General features: G+C 33.9%; 1 protein-coding gene across 1 annotated transcript in view; it reads right to left on the reverse strand.

Moving 5' to 3' along the window:
* Positions 1-12500, reverse strand: part of LOC137616331 (trypsin-1-like) — a 41079-nt gene that overhangs the window by 26694 nt on the left and 1885 nt on the right. The window contains exon 2 of the mRNA XM_068345982.1: positions 4322-4442. Within this exon, the coding sequence (XP_068202083.1) occupies positions 4322-4442 (121 nt within the window). The remainder of the gene's footprint in view (positions 1-4321; positions 4443-12500) is intronic.

Raw genomic sequence — 12500 nt, forward strand, 5'->3', positions numbered from 1 at the left:
AGCATTTACTGACTATAAGAAAGCTTTTGATTCTGTCAAAACTTCAGCAGTAATGAAAGCCCTTCAAAGACAAGGAATAGATGATTCTTATGTTAGAACACTTGAAGATACATCAAGTATAGCAATCCTAAAACTACATAAAGATAGTAAGGAATTTCCTATTGAGAAAGGAAATAAACAGGGAGACCCCATCTCTACTAAATAATTCACAACATGCCTAGAACTTTTTGAAAATTTAGGTCCGGAAAATGTACAGTAGGATTTTATAATATTGGGAATACCTTAATGACTAAGATTTGCAGATAACATAGTTGTGTTTAGTGTATTATGATAGGAATTACAAAAATAATGGATTTGGATAGAGAAAGCAGAAATGCATGACTGAGAATGAATATGAGTAAAACTAAAATATTGTTCAATGAAAATGGCGAGAGACAATAATTAAGAGATGTGGATAAATCTATAAATTGTTAACGAATACACTGACTTGGGACAGACAGTAAGTGTTTCTCCAGGATATGAGATCGATATCAAAAAAAGGATAGTCATGGGATGGAGAGCTTTGGGTAAACGAAATGAGACGATGAAACGTAAAAATGCCATTTTCCTTAAGGAGAAAATTATTTAATGAGATAACCCTACCAGTTTTGAATTATGCATCAGAAACTTAGATGCTTACTAAAGCCTTAGAACAAAAGCTAGTAACAACTCAAATAACTATGGAAAGAATAATGTACGATATAATATTAAGAGAAAGATACGAGAGCAAACTAAAGTAGAGGATATTCTAACAACATGTAAGAAAAAGAAATGGACATGGACAGGACATATAATGACACTGACAGACAATAGATGGACATCAAGAATAATAGATTGGGTTCCTAGAGATTGCAATAGAAGCAGGGGAAGGACGAGAAGACGATGGATTGACGAACTAAGATAGTTTGTCGGTTTGGACTGGCATAGAAAGACCATAAACAGACCCAAGTGGAAAGACATGTCTGAGGCCTTTGTTTTGCCGTTGGTGGATATATATATATATATATATATATATATATATATATATATATATATATATATATATGTATATATATACATATATATATATATATATATATATATATATATATATATATACACATATATATATATATATATATATATACATATGTATGTGTGTGTGTGTGTGGGCGCGCACATGTACGTATTTAACATAATGCCGTGTGTATGCGGTTTTTGTTAATGGTTTTATGCACGTCACGTATACATAGAAGTGTTTACATGTCTATCAACCTTGCATGTAGAAGTTGAACTTGATCTGTCCATACTATCATCATAATTTTCAAACTAAAAAAAAAAAAAAAAAACTTATCTAATTCAATATGTAATCCTTTCACATGTAAATCAATTGAGAATAAATCTTACCCCATCACGGAACAAGAAGATTTTCAAGTCTTATTCATACGTCATACAAAGGAATTTGGAGACATCAATTTGTTTTGAAAACGCGATTTATAGTCGCTCTCTCTCTCTCTCTCTCTCTCTCTCTCTCTCTCTCTCTCTCTCTCTCTCTCTCTCTCTCTCTCTCTCTCTCTCTCAGCATAAAGCAATGAAATCATTAGAACAAACAGAAAACAGTTCCTTGTGATTACAAGATTTTCCCCCTCTTCTAAAAAGCCGCGAGTTGTCAACAGACCGATCAGTCGGTCCATGAGAAAGTAAATTGCGGCGAGCAAGAGCAAAGAGATAGAGAGAGAGAGAGAGAGAGAGAGAGAGAGAGAGAGAGAGAGAGAGAGAGAGAGAGAGAGAGAGAGAGAGCATCGTTCATGTTTGGAGAAGCAAAATGTCTTCCACTCAGCTTTGGTTGTTTTTTTTCTTTGCTGTTAATCTTTCTTGGATGGCAAGGAAAGTAAATATGATGCTTAATATACTCATTGTTCAATTCGTAACTTTATATTAGGAATTACCATCGACAGACGATGTTGGAGGACCTAGTGGTAATCAGCGCTATGAAAAACTTTCGTAATGAGAATTACAGGTAATAGATGGGCATTAAGAATAACAGAATGGGTCCCTAGAGATTACTAAAGATGCAGAGGAAGGGAGAGAAGACGATGGATTGACGAAATAAGAAAGTTTATGGGGATGGACTGGCATAGGCAGACCATAAACACACGGGAGTGGAAGGACTTGGCCGTGAGAACTTTTTCCACATACATACATATATGAGAGAGAGAGAGAGAGAGAGAGAGAGAGAGAGAGAGAGAGAGAGAGAGAGAGAGAGAGAGAGAAGTTGGAAATCTTTGAGATATGATAGCAAGTTGATTAAGTGACACGGTACACTGTTTCTACAGAGAGAACGTTTTACTGGTGGCATATCGCCTTCTTCATCCACGTTTTTTGACACAAAGTTACATGCGAAATTTTATTTTTTATTACAACATAACTTTAGAATACAATGTTGCAAATATTTGGCTTGTAGTGATAATTACAGATAATACAAAAATGGTAATACATTACTATAAAACTTCGGCTTCTGGAAAATATCTGGAAGAAACTAGTTTAAAAGTTTAAAGGCCAATCATGAATGTCAGAGGTAAGGGACAATGGCATTGCTCTAGCAAGTAGGACAATGCCCTAGAGACTGACTATATGTATATATGATCAGCGCCCAAGCACCCTCTCCACCCAAGCTAGGACCAGGGAGGGCCAGGCAATGGCTACTGATAACTCAGCAGATAGACCTACAGGTACCCCTCACATGGATGATAAGGTTGTAACGACCAAAGGAACTAATGTGTTTGAGTGGAACTCGAACCCCTGTCTGGCGATCACCAGGCAAGGACGTTACCAACAGGCCACCACACAACAAAGTGACAATGTAATTATAACAATACCAATTCAGTGACCTCTCAGTTAGAATATTCCACATACTGTATATAAATGATGCTCCAAGATAAGAACACCTGGCTACTGCAATTTAATTGTTCAGTGGCTACTTTCCTCTTGGTAAGGGTAAAAGGGACTCTTTAGCTACTGTAGGCAGCTCTTCTAGGAGAAGGGCACTACAAAATCAAACCATTGTTCTCTAGTCTTAGGTAGTGCCATATCCTCTGTACCATGGTCTTTCAATGTCTTGGGGTAGAGTTCTCTTGCTTGAGGGTACACTCGGGCACACTATTCTATCGTATTTTTCTTTTTCTTATTTTTTCTAAGTTTTTATAGTTTATATAAGAAATACTTATTTAAATGTTGTTACTGTCCTTGAAATATTTTATTTTAATTATTAATTATTTTTCTTGTAGTTTCCTTATTTCTTTCCTCACTGGGATATTTTCCCTGTTGGAGCCCTCGGCCTTATAGCATCCTGCTTTTCTAATTAGGGTTGTAGTATATTCTTCGTATTTGTCATATTTGGGCAGATAGTTTAGGGCCATGCTCCATATCTGGCACACGAACCACTACCTGGTTTTTTCCTTTATCCCACAGCAAAGGGAGAACTTGATTTAGTGGTTATATAATTAACTCTGGGCGTTGGAATAAAGAAAAAAAAAAAAAAAAAAAAAACGGGACACGAAAAGCTGCAAGAGGCCCCTTGCCCCATCCGTGCTCCTACCTGGGTTAACCACAAAACAAAACTTTCTCCTCGACCTTGCACGGATGCCAGTCAAGGTTTCTGTGGACTGTGAACGTATCCAAACATAATCAACAAATTTTTGTTCTTCTTTTCTTAAATTATCTGTTGCTAAGTTCACGATTCGTTCTCGTAATTCCGCCCTCTCTATAATTTAGTGAGTGACAATCTGGTTTGTTTGAATTAGGACAAGCTATTATTGTTTTGGTTATATAGCATACGATTTTGTTACAGCTGTGGTTTCACACAACAATGCCTCGAAAGTATGAAGTAAATGATTTCATGACGTCTTAAGCGGGCTTTACACGGTCGGAATGTTCGTCGAACGCTGTTCGACAGACAAGTGTTTGAAGTGATGTTCGAACGTGTGAACGAGGTATCTATTTGTCGAACACGTTCGTCGAACGGTTCGAAGCAAGTCTGTTGTCGCCTGACTTTTGTGAGTGGGGCTTCATTGTTCACAAACCTTATGCATTTGTGGCTGACTCTACCTCTTCGAACTGTTTGCCAAGCAGATTCGACAACCGGGTTCGACGAACCGTTTGACCGTATAAACCCCGCTTTAGTGCAGATCCTTTTCATGGGCAGACTGTCACCGGTACGAAGCGAGGCCACATTTGATTTCTCGTACCCATAACATTATCCAATTATGATCTTACGACACTGAATTTCCTGTACTGTACTCACCCTTCTTGACGTGTCAGAAGCTCCAAAGATGGCGGTATGAGAATAGCCCGACCTTGAGGATCCTTTGCTATCGTTTCCAGCTGCTGTTCTTCCTCTTCATCTTTCGGGGCTCCATTCACAGCTGAAAATAATATCCAAGACGAACATTATACTTTCCACTATAGCCTACCCCCTTTCAAATATGTTAAAATTGTGCTAAAAGGCTGGCATAAGTCTTTTTGTAGTTTATGTATGAAAACTCTTTTAATGTTTTTGCTGCTTTATATATATTTTATATCGATTGTTCAGTACTTCTCATATCGTATATTTATTTCTTTTTTTATCTTTCCTCACTGGGCTATTTTTCCCTGTTTGAGCCATCGGGCTTATAGCATCCTGCCTTTCCAACTAGGGTTGTAGCTCAGCTTGAAGTAATAATAATAATAATAATAATAATAATAATAATAATAATAATAATAATAATAATAATAATTCACATGAAAGGTTAATACCTTCTGTGAGCCTATATTCTTTACATATTTCGTAATATCTTTCACAATTACCCTTTCAACAATATTTGAAGGCGGCGATGTTATTGAATGAATTCACAATGAGTAACTTTCCTACAAACACCAGAGTTAATCAGATAAGAACAAGGCTGTCAGATAAAGGAGATAATTCGTTCAATTGACGTGTGTAATAGCATTCCTGAACCATATAATTCTGATGTTATCTGGGCGTCTATTTCCGTCCAAATAAGATCAGGTTTTTTTTTTTTTTTGTTTTCACTAATTACCCCATTGATTTTATAAAGGTCTCCATTTATCAATAAGATACATTTTGCACATACATCTATATAAGTTTTCATGATAGAGAGAGAGAGAGAGAGAGAGAGAGAGAGAGAGAGAGAGAGAGAGAGAGAGAGAGGTGTTTAACATGTCCAGTTAAACTAACATCACTCTGTTATATATGCAAAATTTTAACTTGATTACATACCTTTCATCCACCCTTTACTTAGTGTCATAGATTTTTGTTCCAGCCTCATTTACTTTTATGGCTAGTATTACGTTCGAACTCTCTCTCTCTCTCTCTCTCTCTCTCTCTCTCTCTCTCTCTCTCTCTCTATGCACCACGTATCCAGTAACAACGACGAATTCAAATCCACCATTTATATTCTACTAGCGTTGAACTTCCAGGTCAATATTTGCAAATTGTGAAGGAAAGATTTTCAAACAAGTTTTAATGCATGTCAAAGGGTCACACCAGATGAAGAAATTCGTGTGGTTTAGATGTCTAACTGTTTCTAAGAGCCTTATAAGGGTTCCTCGCACCTCAAATCGCTTCTCTAAAGGATAATTATGAAGCGAAATCCTCAGTAAGTATTTTTGTGTCTTTTCAAAAGTCGGCGTATTTACATTTTTGGTTTTGCATCTCTGCTTTGCCGCCTTATTATTATTATCATTATTATTATTATTATTATTAATTATTATTATTATTATTATTAATATCGTTAATAATAATAATGATTATTATTATTATTATTATTACAAGCTAGGCTATAACCCTAGTTGGAAAAGGAGGATGCTATAAGCCCAAGGGCTCCTACATGGAAAAATAGCTCAGCGAGGAAAGGTAATAAGGAAATAAATAAATTATTTGAGAAGAAAAGAACAATTGAAATAAAATATTTTAAGAACATTAAGTTTTGACATAGTATCAGCTAATATGTGATTTATATATTCTTTCTTTATCTATTTATTGATTTATTTATTGGCTTATTTGATTGCCAAGTGATTTATGTATTTATTTATATATCTATTTGTTTATTTATTTATTTATTTATTGATTTCTTTATTTACTTATTTGATTGCCAAGTGATTTATGTATTTATTTATATATTTATTTGTTTATTTATTTATTTATTGATTGATTTCTTTATTTATTTATTTGATTGCCAAGTGATTTATGTATTTATTTATATATTTATTTGTTTATATATTTAAAAATTGATTTCTTTATTTATTTATTTGATTGTCAAGTGATTTGTGCTGATAAGCAATCCGACAACCGACCCTTTAATGTAGGGGCAATGGTGGTATGTATGTATGTATGTACGTATGTATCTTATCGAATATGGTGTGAAGGCCATGCTGCGGATGGTGAAAGTTATGAGTATGGTGAAAGTCAATTATCATCTATACAGTCTGTGGTGATAATGTCATTGCTAAAAGAACAGAGACCCAATTACTTCTCTAAGATAGTTAGCTTTTTTTTTTTTTTAAATTTCTAAGTTTTTCTAATCTCTCTCTCTCTCTCTCTCTCTCTCTCTCTCTCTCTCTCTCTCTCTGTGGATCCATCCTGTTTTATGATGTGTGTATTTCCATTCGTGCTCGTACGCACTCCTTTGTTTGGTTGTTTTTATGTGCATTTATAATATACATAAATGTATTATATATACAATATACAATATATCTCTTACATAACCTTTTCCGTGGTATAAATCTGTCATTTTCTATCAGGTATGACTACTAGAGTAATGTAACACTAAATACACAAGCTTAAAATAAGCTTTTACGTAAGTTCTCGAAGTTGAAATTACAGAAACGGCTCTTCATGTAAAAGAGTATAGTTTTGATGTAATATTTGATAGCTCCTTTAGACAAGTGTCAAGCTGTAAAAAAAAAAAAAAAGAAACTATATCGCATCTTAAACGGAGAAGACTAAAATCTCCCACACTCGCAGATAAAAGTAGGTGACAGAAATGTCTCAAGTCATCGAACTGAGGAAGTTACGACCTGAAAATCCAGTTATGAGATATATGCTGACCTCAGAATTTCATTGGGGAAGGAGGATTCTCTATTATATCTTTTATTATATTTCCTATTACATCTCCTGATATCGGGCAAATTATGTTGAATATCTCCATTTTCCCAGAGAACCGGTCCCAAGCACGAACCTTAGAGACGATCTGAGTAAAAGATAGTTGGTTAGCGTGTCAAGAGATTTTTTTTTCTTTTTTTATCGGTTTTGTTAATTATTATGTCCGGGATTTGATTAATTGGCAATTAGTTTCTTTGCCGTTGTTAGAAGTTCAGAGTACTTAAGTGTTGGTATGCTTTTGTGTGTATAATCTGAATTTTGTATAAATACACTTACAGACACCCGGGTACACACACACACGCACGCGCGCACGCATTGTATATATATCAACACACACACACACATTATATATATATATATATATATATATATATATATATATATATATATATAATATATATATATATATATATATATATATATATATATATATATATATATAATATATATATATATATATATATATATATATATATATATATAGTATATGTGATTAAGAACTGATGTTTTTACCACATAAGTGATCTTTAACTAATCAAGTTAATTAGCAGTATTTTGTTGCTGCAACTATAGTATATTTGTTGTTACATGAAACGTCATAGTTTCAGTTTAATATTTTCATGAAATAGCCCAAAATGTCATAGCATCTACTGGCTTACCAAATATCGAGAAAAGTAAGGCGAAACTACAGGAAGTTACCGAGATAGGGAAATCGATATGTGATTAAAGTTAGTTCAAATATGCAGGTTACGAGAGCGCGAAGTAACTTCTCAGAAGCTGGTCCCAATGAATGAACTACTTCCTGGACTAGAAAATTATGATACTTGATACTCGTACAGGTAGATCGCATATCGCCGGTCTTTTCTGTTATATAGGTAATAGGTTGGACAGGGTACCAGCCACGCATGGAGATACTACCGGTAGAGAGTTATGGGGCCCTTTGACTGGCCAGACAGTGTTTCATTGGATCCTTCTCTCTAGTTACGGTTCATTTTCCTTTTGCCTACACACTCACACCGAATAGTCTGGCCTATTCTTTATATATTCTCCTCTGTCCTACTACACCTGACAACACAGATTACCAAACAATTCTTCTTCACTCAAGGGGTTACTGCACTGTACTTGTTCAGTGGCCACATTCCTCCGTGTAGGGGTAGAAGAAGCTCTCCAGCTATGGTAAACAGCTCTTCTAGGAGAAGGACACTCCAAAATCAAATCATTGTTCTCTAGTCTTTGGTAGCGCCATAGACTCTGTACCATGGTCTTCCACTGTCTTGGGTTAGAGTTCTCTTGCTTGAGGGTACACTCGAGCACACTCTTCTATCTTATTTCTCTTCCTCTTGTTTTAATGTTGTTACTCTTCCTGAAATATTTTATTTTCCTTTTTTCCTTACCCCACTGGGCCATTTTCCCTGTTGGAGCCTCTGGGCTTATAGGATCCTGCTTTTCCAACTAGGGTTGCAGCTTAGCAAGTAATAATAATGATAATAATAGTCTGGCTTGTTCTTTATATAGTCTCCTCTGTCCTTGTACACCTGACAGCACTTGAGTTACCAAACAATTCTTCTTCATCCAAGGGGTTAACTACAGCACTGTATTTGAAAGTCCTAGGTCAAAGGTCAAGGTCAAAGTGATTCAATTTTGAAAGTCTTAGGTCAAAGGTCAAGGTTAAAGTCTGTTTGTGAAGAACTTTCTGGGCATAATTTTACTAAGAGAGTAGTGAAACTTGCAGGGATTCGCTATCATGTTGAGACATAGAAGTGATTCAATTTTGAAAGTCCTAGGTCAAAGGTCAAAGTCAAGGTTTAGCAAAATGTTAAGTGAATTAACCCTAACCTTAAGACAACATGGTATTTGGGATTTTGTTCTTGCTGTAGTTGAACAGTAAGTTATATCATCAAATGAATCCTTTTTTATATTAATATAATTCTATCAGAAACCTTCAAGGAAACAATAGTTGAGACAATGTTAAACCTAAACACTAAAAAAAAAGAGGAAAACTCATGATGTAGCTAATGCTTGTTACAATTATTATTATTATTATTATTATTATTATTATTATTATTATTATTATTATTATTATCATCAGTATATATTTAGTCTTATTATTAAAAATTATAATAATGATATTTCTATCATAATTATAGATTTTGTTATTATTGTAGAGTTGATGATAATCAATGTGACGGAGGTTTTATACTTTGAATTTCTGGTAAAAACCACTGCGTTCGGTTAAGCTGTGACTAAAAGCCGTTTTTTTGGTGTGATATAAAAAGCTAATTTACTAAATTTTACTGTCCAATAATAGACAGGAGATCGAATACTCAAAAGGAATCGTGTTTTACTCATATTCATTTTCAGTCTTACATTTCTGCTTTCTCTATTCAAATCTATCATCTTTTGCAATTCCTCCCACGATTCACTAAACACAACTATGTCATCTGCAAATCTTGAGTGGCTAAGGCTGTTAAGCCACCTGTTGAGATACTACCAAGAGAGAGTTATAGGGTCCTTTGAGTGACAAGGAAGTACTACATTGGATCCTTCTTTCTGGTTACGGTTAACTTTCCCTTTGCCTACACATACACCGAATAGTCTGGCATATTGATTACAGATTCTCCTCTGTCCTCATACACCTGACAACACAGAGAATACCAAACAATTCTTCACTCAAGGGGTTATCTACTGCACTGTAATTCTTCAGTGGCCACTTTCCTCTTAGTGAGGGTAGAAGAGACTCTTATAAAAGAAGTACACTCCAAAATCTAACCATTGTTATCTAGTCTTGGGTAGTGCCATGGCCTTTCACTGTCTTGGGTTACAGGACTCTTGCTTTAGGGTACAATCGGGCACACCATTCTATCTTATTTCTCTTCCTCTTGTTTTGTTAAAATTTGTATAGTTTAAATAGGAAATATTTATTTTAATGTTACTGTTCTTAGAATACTTTATTTTTTCTTGTTTCCTTTCCTCACTGAGCTATTTTCCCTGTTAGGGCCTCTGGGCTTATAGTATCTTGCTTTTCCAACTAGGGTTGTAGCTTAGCTATGAATAATAATAATAATAATAATAACAATAAAAATAATAATAATAGTAATAGTAAAAATTATAATAGAGAGAGAGAGAGAGAGAGAGAGAGAGAGAGAGAGAGAGAGAGAGAGAGAGAGAGAGAGATCAGGATAAGCGATAGCAAGTAGGACGGGCCAAGTAACATGTGACGTTTTTTTGCCCACCTACCGTGCACCGTCCAAAAAACAGGTCAGTCAGTTTCACTTCTACCCCATAGAAAATCGTAAGGGTCCTTTTCCTTACCTCCCCTTGCTGGTATTTGATAAATTGCCAGTCATTGCATTTAACTGGCTGTCATCCTAACCCCCACTCCCTACTGCACCCCTCGTAACCCTTCCTCGTGAACTCTTCCACATATACAGTTGTTGCATACCCACTTCCGAAATACCCACTTCTGGAATACCCACTTCTGAAGATTGTCGTCTGCTGTCTTGGGTGATTAAAGTCTAGCTGTCTTTCTGTTCGGCCTGATAGGGTCTTTGTAAATGTTTTATATGTTGCAGGTAGTAAACATATATATATATATATATATATATATATATATATATATATATATATATATATATATATATATACATATATATATCATATATTACATATATATATACATATATACGTATATATATATATATATATATATATATATATATACATATATATACAGTATATATTATATATTATATATACATATATACATATATATATATATATATATATATATATATATACATATATATAAGTTGCTATACGTTAACATAAGCATATATGTATACACATATATAGTATATATGAACATTATATATATATATATATATATATATATATATATATATATATATATATATATATATATATATATATATATATATATATATAAAATGCGTGTGTCTAAACATTAAACAATAGTTAGATATTAGCTTATTGGCAACATTCATTATTCATATGCTTTTAAATCTTTATATACATCCCACCCTCCCCTAATCTTTTATGTGAAATCCGAAATTAAAAAATATAAAATAACTGACATTTCAATAAATTCCTTGTGGAACTTTCTCTCTGAATATTAAAAACGGGATTCTAAAAATTGGAAGTAAGGAAATCTTAGCTGAAGTACTGAGAGAAATTTCATTTTAATGCTGTTGAAAAAAATACTTTGAATTATAATGGTTATAAATTAGTATTGCTTATGTTTCAAAAATCCTTTTGTGAAAGCTGTTGTTTGTATTTTTGTATGACTTGTAAGAATAAGCTTAAAAGATTAGGGTGAAATTTTTTCTGTTCATATTTTTGTGTTATGTTGAAAGTCATTAATTTTTAGTTTTCAAAATGTTTTATTCAATTATAAGGAAGAAGAATTTATCGCCTGTCCCCTCTTCTTAAACAATTACGTCTCTGAGAAGGTTATTATTATTATTATTATCATTATTATTATTATTATTATTATTATTATTATTATTAGTTCAGTGTAGTTTTGATGTAATTACCTCCTCCAACGAAGTTGGAAGGAGGTTATGTTTTCGCCCCTGTTTGTGTGTTTGTTAGTGTATGTGTGAGTTTGTTTTTGAACAGCTTCCTAGCCTTAATTTTAATCGTAGGGTAATGAGACTTGCAGGGATTAACTTTTATGTAAAAAGCTGGAAATGATTAAACTTTGGAAGGTCAATGTCAAAGGTTAAGGTCACGGTCAAGCAAAATGTCCAATTCACGTAATCAGTCATAAGTTTTGACATCGTTTTCACACAGACTTCAAACTTGGTTCATATTTGAGTGTATGAAAATCCACCCCAATTAATACACGTTAAGATCCAAGGTGAATGTCATAGTCGAGCAAAAGGTCTAGAAATTAGCTGCCGCGGCGGAGGTCTGCGGTCTACTGAGTACCCCTCTAGTTAAGGCTATGTACTTGTGATATATATTTTAGGCGATATAACAACAGGAGTTTTTATGCGTTGTTTAATAAAAATGCTAAAATGTTGAATATTAAAATAATTATTATTAAATGGTAGCTAATGAAGTTGATATACTATTAGTGGAATAGTGCTGATCTCTGGACTCTGACCTACCCAAGGTTATTATTATTATTATTATTATTAGCTAAGCTACAACCCTAGTTGGAAAAGCAGGATGCTAGAAGCCAAAGGAAAAATAGACCAGCGAGGAAAGGAGATAGGGAAATAAATAAACTAGAGAAGTAACGAAAAATAAAGTTAGAATATTTTAAGAACAGTAACAACGTTAAAACAGATATTCC

This window comes from Palaemon carinicauda, chromosome 22 (genome assembly GCF_036898095.1).
Source record: "Palaemon carinicauda isolate YSFRI2023 chromosome 22, ASM3689809v2, whole genome shotgun sequence".
NCBI classification, from domain to species: Eukaryota; Metazoa; Arthropoda; class Malacostraca; order Decapoda; family Palaemonidae; genus Palaemon; species Palaemon carinicauda.